Source organism: Alligator sinensis, unplaced genomic scaffold (genome assembly GCF_000455745.1).
Source record: "Alligator sinensis unplaced genomic scaffold, ASM45574v1 scaffold421_1, whole genome shotgun sequence".
NCBI classification, from domain to species: Eukaryota; Metazoa; Chordata; order Crocodylia; family Alligatoridae; genus Alligator; species Alligator sinensis.
Genome location: NW_005841871.1, coordinates 4,719,951 through 4,729,630, shown reverse-complemented (window position 1 = coordinate 4,729,630; position 9,680 = coordinate 4,719,951). Strand labels below are relative to the sequence as shown.

Here is a 9,680-nt window from a genome sequence, read left to right as displayed (position 1 = left end):
GGGCTAACAAAAACAGGATGCATTTCAATATGGACAAGTGCAGGGTGCTGCACTTGGGCAGTAATAACTAGCAGCACACTTATAAGATGGGAAACTCCCTTCTTGAGAGCACGGAGGCAGAAAGGGATCTTGGAGTCATCATTGACTCAAAGATGAACATGGGCCAACAATGCGAGGTCACGGTCGGCAGGGCTAACCGGACTTTATCGTGCATCCACAGGTGCATCTCAAGTAGGTCCAAGAAGGTGATCCTCCCCCTCTATGCAACACTGGTCAGGCCACAGCTGGAGTACTGTGTCCAGTTCTGGGCACCCCACTTCAAGAGGGATGTGGACAACATTGAGAGAGTCCAGAAGAGGGCCACCCGCATGATCTGGAAACAGCAGGGCAGACCCTACAATGAGAGGCTACGGGACCTGAACCTGTTCAGCCTTCACAAGAGAAGGCTGAGGGGGGACCTGGTGACAATCTATAAACTCACTAGGGGGGACCAGAAGGGTTTGGGGGAGACCTTGCTTCCCCTAGCGCCCCCCAGGATAACAAGGAATAACAGCCACAAGTTGTTGGAGTGTAGGTTTAGATTAGACATCCGGAGGAACTACTTCACAGTTAGGGTGGCTAGGATCTGGAACCGATTTCCAAGGGAAGTGGTGCTGGCTCCTACCCTGGGGGGCTTTAAGAAGAGGCTTGATGCCTACCTGGCTGGGGTCATTTGAGACCAGTTTTCCTCCTGCCCAGGCAGGGGGGCGGACTTGAAGATCTACAAGGCCCCTTCCAACCCTACTTCTATGATTCTATGAGGCTGGAGCCATGGACTCCATCTGGTAGAGGCCTCAGTGGTATCAGAGGTGGGGAACTCCAGCTGTGGGGGTGGGGGGAATCTTTGCGGTGCAGCACATCATGACCATTGGACAGGTAGTAGTCCAGGCTACTGAATATTGTGTTCTCTTCAAGAAGAAAATATATCATGAGAAACAGAATTTGGAGTTAGATTTTGGTAAGATTTAAAACTAAATATACCTAATGGCTAACCAAGGCTATGGAATATAAATTCACCAAAAAAAATCTGAATTCCTTAAAATTCCTTACAACTTTTAAAACACACACATAAGTAAAATACTTTATGACTCTGAAAATAGGTGTCAACTTGTTTGGATGGTGTTTTGTTTAGGCTGGTTTCTGTAACGCATTGAACAAAATCGTATGTCTTCCAGTATAAAAATTACCCATAAGTTAAAGCAATTCACAGTTGCTAAAGGCATTATTACTTTATCTTAATTCAGTTAAAGCTGATTATAGTGCATTAAAACTTTTCTTCAAGCAAGAGAAAGCAGAACATAGTTCTGTAATTAGAAATATTTTTCTTTGACTGCTTTATGGTACCACTTCTTTTTTTTTAAATTTGGATACAAAGAAAACGAACAAGTAATTTACTCTTTCATTTCTGGATGAATTTAAAATGTGTTTTACAATTGCTCAGTACAATGACATGTAGCGTTAGTCACAACTAGTAATTCAGACAGTAAGGTATTCCCTGGCTACCTGGTAAACATAAGAGTCAAAAACAACATCTGATTTTGTTTTGGAATCAATCAGCCTGTTTGCATGTCATTTGCCTTTGAGTAGATAAGAAGCTTACTGAAGTAAAATTACAGTGCCTACTCAAAGACCTAATCTCCACTTGCCTGATTTGCCAGGAGCCCCTCCCCGATTCTTCCAAGGCTGCATAACTATTTTCAAAAATTCCTTCAGGTGGCCATGATTTCATTTCCTGTCAACTTCAGCTCATACAACAATAAATCAAAATCACTGGCTTCATAAAATGTCAAATTGAATGGCGTTAAAAGAGAACACTTCATTTGTAGCAAAAAAGAATATTTGGTTTATTCATGGGAAAAGCATCACGGAAAGAATTGGGTTTTAACCATTAAAATTAAAATCCATTGAAGTTTAGAAGTTGCTATATGGTGAGGATTTTTTAGTATTATTTTTTAATGGACAAAATTTCATAGTTGGGATAAAGTTTGATTCATATTTGGGAGAAAGTTGCTATATAGTCTAATTACCTAGTCATTAGTTTGGGTAGAGGTAGGAGGTAACTCTCTTCTTTGCACTACTCCAGCAATGCAAACGGCTGGCCTTCAGACACATTACAGTTAAGATTAGATTAACCAGTTAATAACAACTTAAAGGGTGCAGACAGAAGTGATAATTTTCACCGAGTTAGTCCACAGAATGTGGTTTATAACCATGACCAGGGATTTGGGTTTTCTGTTTGCCATGGAAAAATGTGGTAGAACACAGATTTTCTCATTTTAAGGAGAAAAACGTGGGAAACTCTGGCTTTCTCCTTGCAGACTGGCAGAGTTCCAGCCTGCAAGGGGCTATGGGGAGCAGGAGGAGGGTGATCATACAGGGGGCAACGTGTGCATATGCATGCTCACACATGCACATAGCTGCCAGACAGCCTGGTGAGCAGCTCCTAAGGTAAGTCTGGGAGGTGGGGAGGGGAAGGTAAGGAGGAGCAGGGGTTTTGAGGCCACCACAGTGAGGGAGGGATGGGTGGAGGTTGTTGGGCAGGGCTGGGCCTGCTGCCCAGCTGGGGTGGCACATGGGGCCCAGGGCCAGAATGCATGGCCTCAGTGCCCAGGTGGGGAGTGGGACGGAGCCGTGAGTGGCTCTTCGGGGTGGGGAGGGGCGGTGGCTGGCTCCCCACTTCAGTGCACACTCCTGGGAGGGTATGGAGGGTAAGCTCCCAGTGCTCCCTTTCCCCACTCCCATTCTGAAAACAGGGACAGACTCGGAGCAAGGTGGGGCTATTGTTCAGGGAAACTGGCTGCAGGCTCCCAGCCAGCAGCCATTTTCCCTTCCCCCTTGGAACCAACAGTGAATTTCTGTTTTGTCTGGGGAGCCTAGGAAAAGGCTGAGATCTGGACCAGAGGTCCACATGCTTAGGGAAGGGCTGAGCTGGGCCAGAGGGTCCACAAGTCCTTAGTGGGCTAAGTCAGACTAGAGGGTCTGAGAGCCCAGAGGAGGGGCTGTGTTTGGGATCAGGAGTCCAAGACCCCAGAGGAGGTGTTGCGTGAGGGACCAGGGGTCCGGGAGTTCAGAGTGAGAGTACATAGGGGACCAGGACGTTTGAGGGCCCAAGGGGGCCAAGTATACAAACAGGTAATATCAAAGAGAGAGAACACCCACGAGGCTTTGGGCGTGGAACAGAGCCATGCATTGAGCCCTTAAGGTTACGGGTGCCATGGAAGGGCACAGATTTGCATGTAACTCTTGAAGCTACAGGTGCCCTGCAGGGAAACAGGCTGGCCGAGAGGGCCCATTGAGCTTAAGGGTCAAGTAAAGGATACTGGGGGTCCAGGAGAGACCCAGTGGTACTGCAAATAGACTAAAGCTCACTCTAAGGCCTGTGGGCAGCCTCTCTTATTCATCCTCTAGTAAGAACACGGTGTGGTGGGCAAGTAATCAAGGTAGGGCTGTAACAGAGACTGACCAGGCAGAAGTCACATGATCACCAGGGGGCATCACAGCTGCCCCTAGAGCATGAACCTGCCACATGGCCCGTGAAAAGAAATAGACTGCCAAAGAGAATGCCTACTTCTTCTTGCCATCTATCATGTCTCTTTCATTCCTAGCATCTTCACAGGCTCAGATATGTAAGGTGAGTTGCCAAAGCTTCCTGATAGTCACATACCCGTGAAGCTCAGAGGTCGAGTACAGTACTCATCCAGAGCACTTCTGTTTATGTCATCAAGTTACTACTAGATTTACAACAGTGTAGGTGAAATAAGAATCTGGCCACTGGTGGAAAGGGATCACTGAAGAGGACTTTATTGAGGCTGTCAAGGGTTGGATTTGTTTGTAGCCTGTTTTTCTAGTTTTAGATTCATACATTGTTAGGGGCTGGAAGGGACATCGCAGATTGTCGGGTCCAGCCTCCCCACTTTAGGCAGGAAGACAATTGGGGTCAAGTGACCCCAGCGAGGTGACTATCCAGTCTCCTCTTGAAAACCTCCAGGGTAGGTGACTGCACCACCACTGGAGGGAGTTTCTTCTACAGTCTGGACACCCGGAATGTGAAGGAATTTTTCCAGGTATTAAGCCTGAAGTGGCCTTCCAGGAGTTTATATCCATTGGCCCTAGTCTTCCCCAGGGGTGCCCTAGCTCCTGATGCACACCTCTGATATAGCGTTAAGCTGCTATTAAGTTCCCTCTCAACCTTCTCTTCTTTAGGCTAAAGAGGCCCACGTCCTTCGGTATGGTTTGCCTTGCAAGTCCCTGATTATACGGGTGGCTCTTTTCTGGACCCTCTCAAGTTTTTCCACATCCTTCTTGAAGTACAGCACCCAGAACTGGACGCAGTACTCCAACTGTGGTCTCACCAGTGCTGAATACAGCGGGAGTATCATTTCCTTAGTTTTACACAAGATGTATCAGTCGATGCATGCCAGAGTGTTGTTTTCCCTGCTGGCCATGACCTTGCACTGATGGCTCATGTTCATGTGATGATCAGTCGTTACCCCTAGGTCCCTTTCGGCTGTGGTGCAAGTCAGGCCGTTATGGAGCTGGAGCAGCCCCCGGCTCTGTTGCCTCGATTAAGCATTCCACTTCCAATTGTGTCATGCAGAGGGACCTGTAAGTGAAGTATTAACCAAAGTTGTGAATCTCTGAAAGGCTTCTTTTGTAAATTCAGTCTGTCTGGATGAGATCTGGATGCAGGGTGAGTTCAGTGAAACTACTCAGAGTAAGATAAATCAATGTGAGAAAATTATATAGCTAGGCCTTAATTCTACATTTAGCATTTATATGGCATTGTTTGTGCAAAATTTTCTGTGTCCCTTTTTGATATGTGGAGATTCACTTATCCATGTTTCCTAGTGGATGCACCAAGTACAGGATTGGAAGACTGCTAAGCAATGCTTTTTTCATTCAGATTTCACAGAAAACCAGAATATGCAAGCTGAATTGCATATTTAGGGTGAAGCCATAGTCTCACTGAAGTTAATGGGATTTTTGCCATTTCTTGCTCAGAGCCAACCTGGTTTGTTTCTTTTTAGTATTCTTCAGATCCATTTTTCATCCACCATAGTTTTACACACACAATTCATTCATTCTTTTTCCTGGATGGATGCCGAATGTTATAATCAAGCCCATATGTCAGCAAATGCATTTTATGATAATACCTATGAACCCACCTTCTACCAACCAGTGCCCACATCTTTAGGGAAGTGACCTCAGGGCATCCCCCCATGGATGGCAAAGCCCTGTCATAATGAATTCTACCAAGATCCAATCAAGTGATTCTTGCGAGCATGGGACTTCTCCAGTTTAACCAAACAAATGATATTTAACCAAGGAATTGCTATCTGTATTTTATCTTAGGGTTCCTTTTAATACCTTCCTTCCAAGGGAAGTGGTGCTGGCTCCTACCCTGGGGGTCTTTAAGAGGCAGCTTGACATCTACCTGGCTGGGGTCATTTGAGCCCGGTTTTCTCTCCTGCCCAGGACAGGGGGTTGGACCTGATGATCTACAAGGTCCCTTCCACCCTACTTCTATGAATTCTATGAATCTATGATACATTTTTAAATTTATAAATATCACACTTTACTCAAGTCAAGTTTCATGGAAGAAATAACGGATGGTTCACTTCTCTCATTATATTTGCTTTTAGCTACAACTAGTTATAGCTAGGCCCCCAGCAGCCATTTTATTTGTTGCATGTTATATGCAAGTGTTGCATGACAAATTGTAACATGCCAGACATGAAACCAGTTTATGATTAGTGGTGAATCAGCCCCAAAGAAGATGCTCTTTGAAACAGCAACCTCTTTGTGGTGTGGAAGTATCCTGCGATAATGTTAACGTTGGATAGTTTGCATGTTATGATTTGTCATGCAGTTCTTATATATAACATGTTGACATGTAACATCTGCTATGGGCCTTTGAGAATACCTCAAGGAAAAAAAAACGATCATTCTTAAACATCAACCAGATATTTGGCCCTCAGTTTTGAGAGTTCCAAGTTCAATAACAAGAAACACAATATATTTGATCAGAATTGAAGCTTTTTATTTCTTTTGTTAGATGGGCTAAGTCTCTAGGGGTAAGTACACACCATGCACCATTCTTCTTTCTTATCTTCCTTCAAAGATTTGACTTATCAATAAATAAATATAATGCAAATAAATAGGGATTTTTCCCCTGCCATTTGGCAGATGCAGAACTGCAACCCAGAGACGCATGTTTCTCAGACTTGTGTTCTAAAAGAATTGAAAATGGTTAAATTCAAAATGAACCATCTGTGACAACCCCAGAACAGTGCCTTATTTCCAAAAGTGTGAGCCTGGGAATAGATGTGAAACTGTATAAAGCTGTCAATTAAAATAATCTAATATCGGCCTTTCTGCCTCCTTATTGGTGTGAGTTTTTAAACTAGTTATTCTTTGTTTCTGTAGCATATTTTTTAAGGACAGTGAGAAATTAAAAGGAACCGCACTGAATTTTGTACAGAACCTAGCTTTACACACTGTGCAGGGTAATGTGTTGAAAGATGTATTATCACAGGAGTTTGCTTGTCTGTGTCAGATTCACAGCTGCTGTAAATTAACGTTGTTTCATCAAAGTCCATTCTAAAATCATTTTTCAATATGGACTTTTATTATAGTTTTAAAAAAATAGGTATTCACCATTTCTGCATTTGAAAGAAAAATATTCCATTCAACATTTAAAACCAGTAAGTTGCTCCCACATTTTCTGTATTCAGAATAAAATATAGCAATGGCAGAGCTGTCATAATAAATAGAAACACATGGAAATTTCCCCTTTGCCCAGGTAATAAGCACATTATAAGTTGGTGGGCTATACCTTTGGATTTATAAGTGTAGAAGTTGGTCCTCTGAGTTTTCAACAAGGGCTTCTTGGAAAACATCCAAGAGAATTCAGTCAGGGACCATCAAGACTCTGTCACTTTATAAAATATCAAATGTATTTTCAAAAAAATCCATAATGATGCTTAATATAATTCTTGTTTTCTTTTTTCTTTGCCAAGTGAATTTATGACCACATTATAAATTATCAGGTATATTTGCCTTAATTGGACTTGTATGTGTACATGTGGAAAGCAGAATGTACCTCAAACATTTAAAGGACCAAATTTGTTAAAGCACTTCTCTTTATAGATGTGGGTCCACCTCTTATGGCTGCATTTATGTGACCACTGAGAACATTTATCATAAGCCTTATTTTTGTTTCTGCTATCTAGAGGACTATTTGTTCAAAAAATAAAATCATATTAAAATGGATAAATGCCCAAACAGTTCTAAATAGTGTCCACCAATGAATCATTAATGAAGGTAATGGTTAGTTTCTAACAAACAAAATGGCAAATGATATACCCTGTGCCCAATTCTGCTGCCCATCTTTATTTCAAACTGCTATCACAGTCAAAATGAGGTTGCATGTTATCCAATTGTGATCCTGCCATATGGCTTCCCTGTCTTGTATTTTATAGGGAAATCTCATAAAATCAAACTTAATGGTCTGTTTCATTTATGTATTCATAATTTCTTTACTTTAGGTATTCATTTCAAGATGAAGAAGACATGTTCATGGTGGTAGATCTATTACTTGGAGGGGATTTGCGCTACCATTTACAACAGAATGTGCATTTCAATGAAGGAACGGTTAAATTATATATTTGTGAGCTGGCACTTTCACTGGACTATTTGCAGAGATATCATATAATTCACAGGTAAGTGACCAGTATTTGTTTCATTAGTAAAGAAAATAAAGATATGCAAGAAAAGAAGGACTTCTTGACTTAGCCATAGGGGAAAGTCTTCATACTGTAGTTGCTTGCATCTCATTGCATCATTTTAGGTAACTAAATTCTGCTTGTAGGTGTTAAAAAATTATATTTAAAGGTTGACTTTCATCCTTGTAGCTTTTTAAGTCTTTTCCCCTCATTTCATCCTTGTAAAAGTCCTGTTTCAACCCTGTTTTATTGCTCCCTTTTTGTATCTGCTTATACAAGAGGCATGGTGCATGCTTACTTAATAGTATTCTTACTTAATATTAGATGCAATATCCAGGAGACTGCTTTTAATATTTTAATTTCCTTACAGTTTTCCTGAACACACAAAATTGTAAATCGATGGAACAACTGTGGGAAGGAAAAGGCCATAAAAGCAAAAAGCATCTGAGTGACTGATGGTGGGAAACTAGCTATCAGATTCCAGAAAGATAGAGATTTACAGGGGAAAATAGGAGAAACAGAAGAAAATAAAGGGTATAGATATGTAACAACTGTATAGCTATCAAAGGATACTGATACAAGCTGTTATGATAGAACTGTTATGCCTCCATGATTCATATTTGCTACAAATGTAGCAAAACCATTTTAACTTTAACTCTGCATCATCCAGGGTCAAAATTAGGGCAGTTTAACTAATTTGCATCACTAATGTTGTGGTGGTGGTAGAGTGCTCTTGTAGCCATGACGACCTAGGAAAGATGCAAGAGAAAAGAATATCAGCCCCCCAAATATCATTTTATCTTGTATCAGTGAGACATAACACTTGTAACAGCTGTGGTATACTTGCAAGCAGCAGTCCCGCCACCTCTCCTGAGGCAGCTCAAATGTACATTTGTCCATACTCAGTGGAAGAAATAATATACACTGTGGGTGTCCCCATGAGCACTCACGTGTGGTTTGCAGCACCACAAACCCATCTGCAGCACCACAAACCACATATGCCATGTGTATGCATTCTCTTCACCGCTAATTTGCAGTGTGGTGGGTCTTTTTGACATGAGGATATGTCAAAAAAAAACTGCTCCAAAAAATAGTAGGGTGATGCACATGGCTGCAGCATGTGCTGACTGAAACCAGAGCCTGGCCAGGCTCTACACTGGATCATGATTGCTGCAGCCCTGGGACACCCCCAGGACCCCAGATAAGGCTGCTGGGGCCATTCCAGGTGCTGGCCCCAGCCTCCCCTATCCCATCAGGGGCAATTTGTCATGCACCAGAGTGCATGTGCATGGGCATGCCCGGGGACAAGTAGCAGTGGCACAAATGTGTGCCGCTGCTACTTGTGCCCGGGGAAATGCTCATTCCCACTCATCGGGATGTGCCCTGTGGGTGCAGAGAGAAGTGCAGCTCCCTGCTGTGACTGTGAACACTTTGCAGAAAGTGTTCTGAGTTATAACGATCCCCCGGGCCAAAGAGAAGTCCACTGTCGGTTCCAGGAGAGAACAGGAATCTAGCTGCTGGCTGCTAGCCTGCAGCCAGTTTCCCCTAGCAACACCCATCCTCTCTCCCAGACTGCCTCTGTTTCAGAATGGGAGCGGGGAAAGGGAGCAAAGGGAGCTTGTTCTACAGGTTCCCCAGCTGGTGCTGAAGAGTGGGGGGACAAGTAGCAGTGGCACAAATGTGTGCCGCTGCTACTTGTGCCCGGGGAAATGCTCATTCCCACTCATCGGGATGTGCCCTGTGGGTGCAGAGAGAAGTGCAGCTCCCTGCTGTGACTGTGAACACTTTGCAGAAAGTGTTCTGAGTTATAACGATCCCCCGGGCCAAAGAGAAGTCCACTGTCGGTTCCAGGAGAGAACAGGAATCTAGCTGCTGGCTGCCAGCCCTCAGCCCCTTTTCCCCAGCCACCACCCTCCT

At 43.4% G+C, this 9,680-nt stretch overlaps 1 protein-coding gene across 1 annotated transcript in view; it reads left to right on the top strand.

The window, feature by feature from the left end:
• Window positions 1–900: 900 nt before the first annotated feature.
• The window catches only part of STK32B (serine/threonine kinase 32B), a 170,505-nt gene continuing 161,725 nt past the window's right edge, over window positions 901–9,680 (top strand). Inside the window, exons 1-4 of the mRNA XM_006017036.1 lie at window positions 901–997; window positions 3,645–3,670; window positions 4,243–4,265; window positions 7,587–7,760. Of these exons, the coding sequence (XP_006017098.1) occupies window positions 901–997; window positions 3,645–3,670; window positions 4,243–4,265; window positions 7,587–7,760 (320 nt within the window). The remainder of the gene's footprint in view (window positions 998–3,644; window positions 3,671–4,242; window positions 4,266–7,586; window positions 7,761–9,680) is intronic.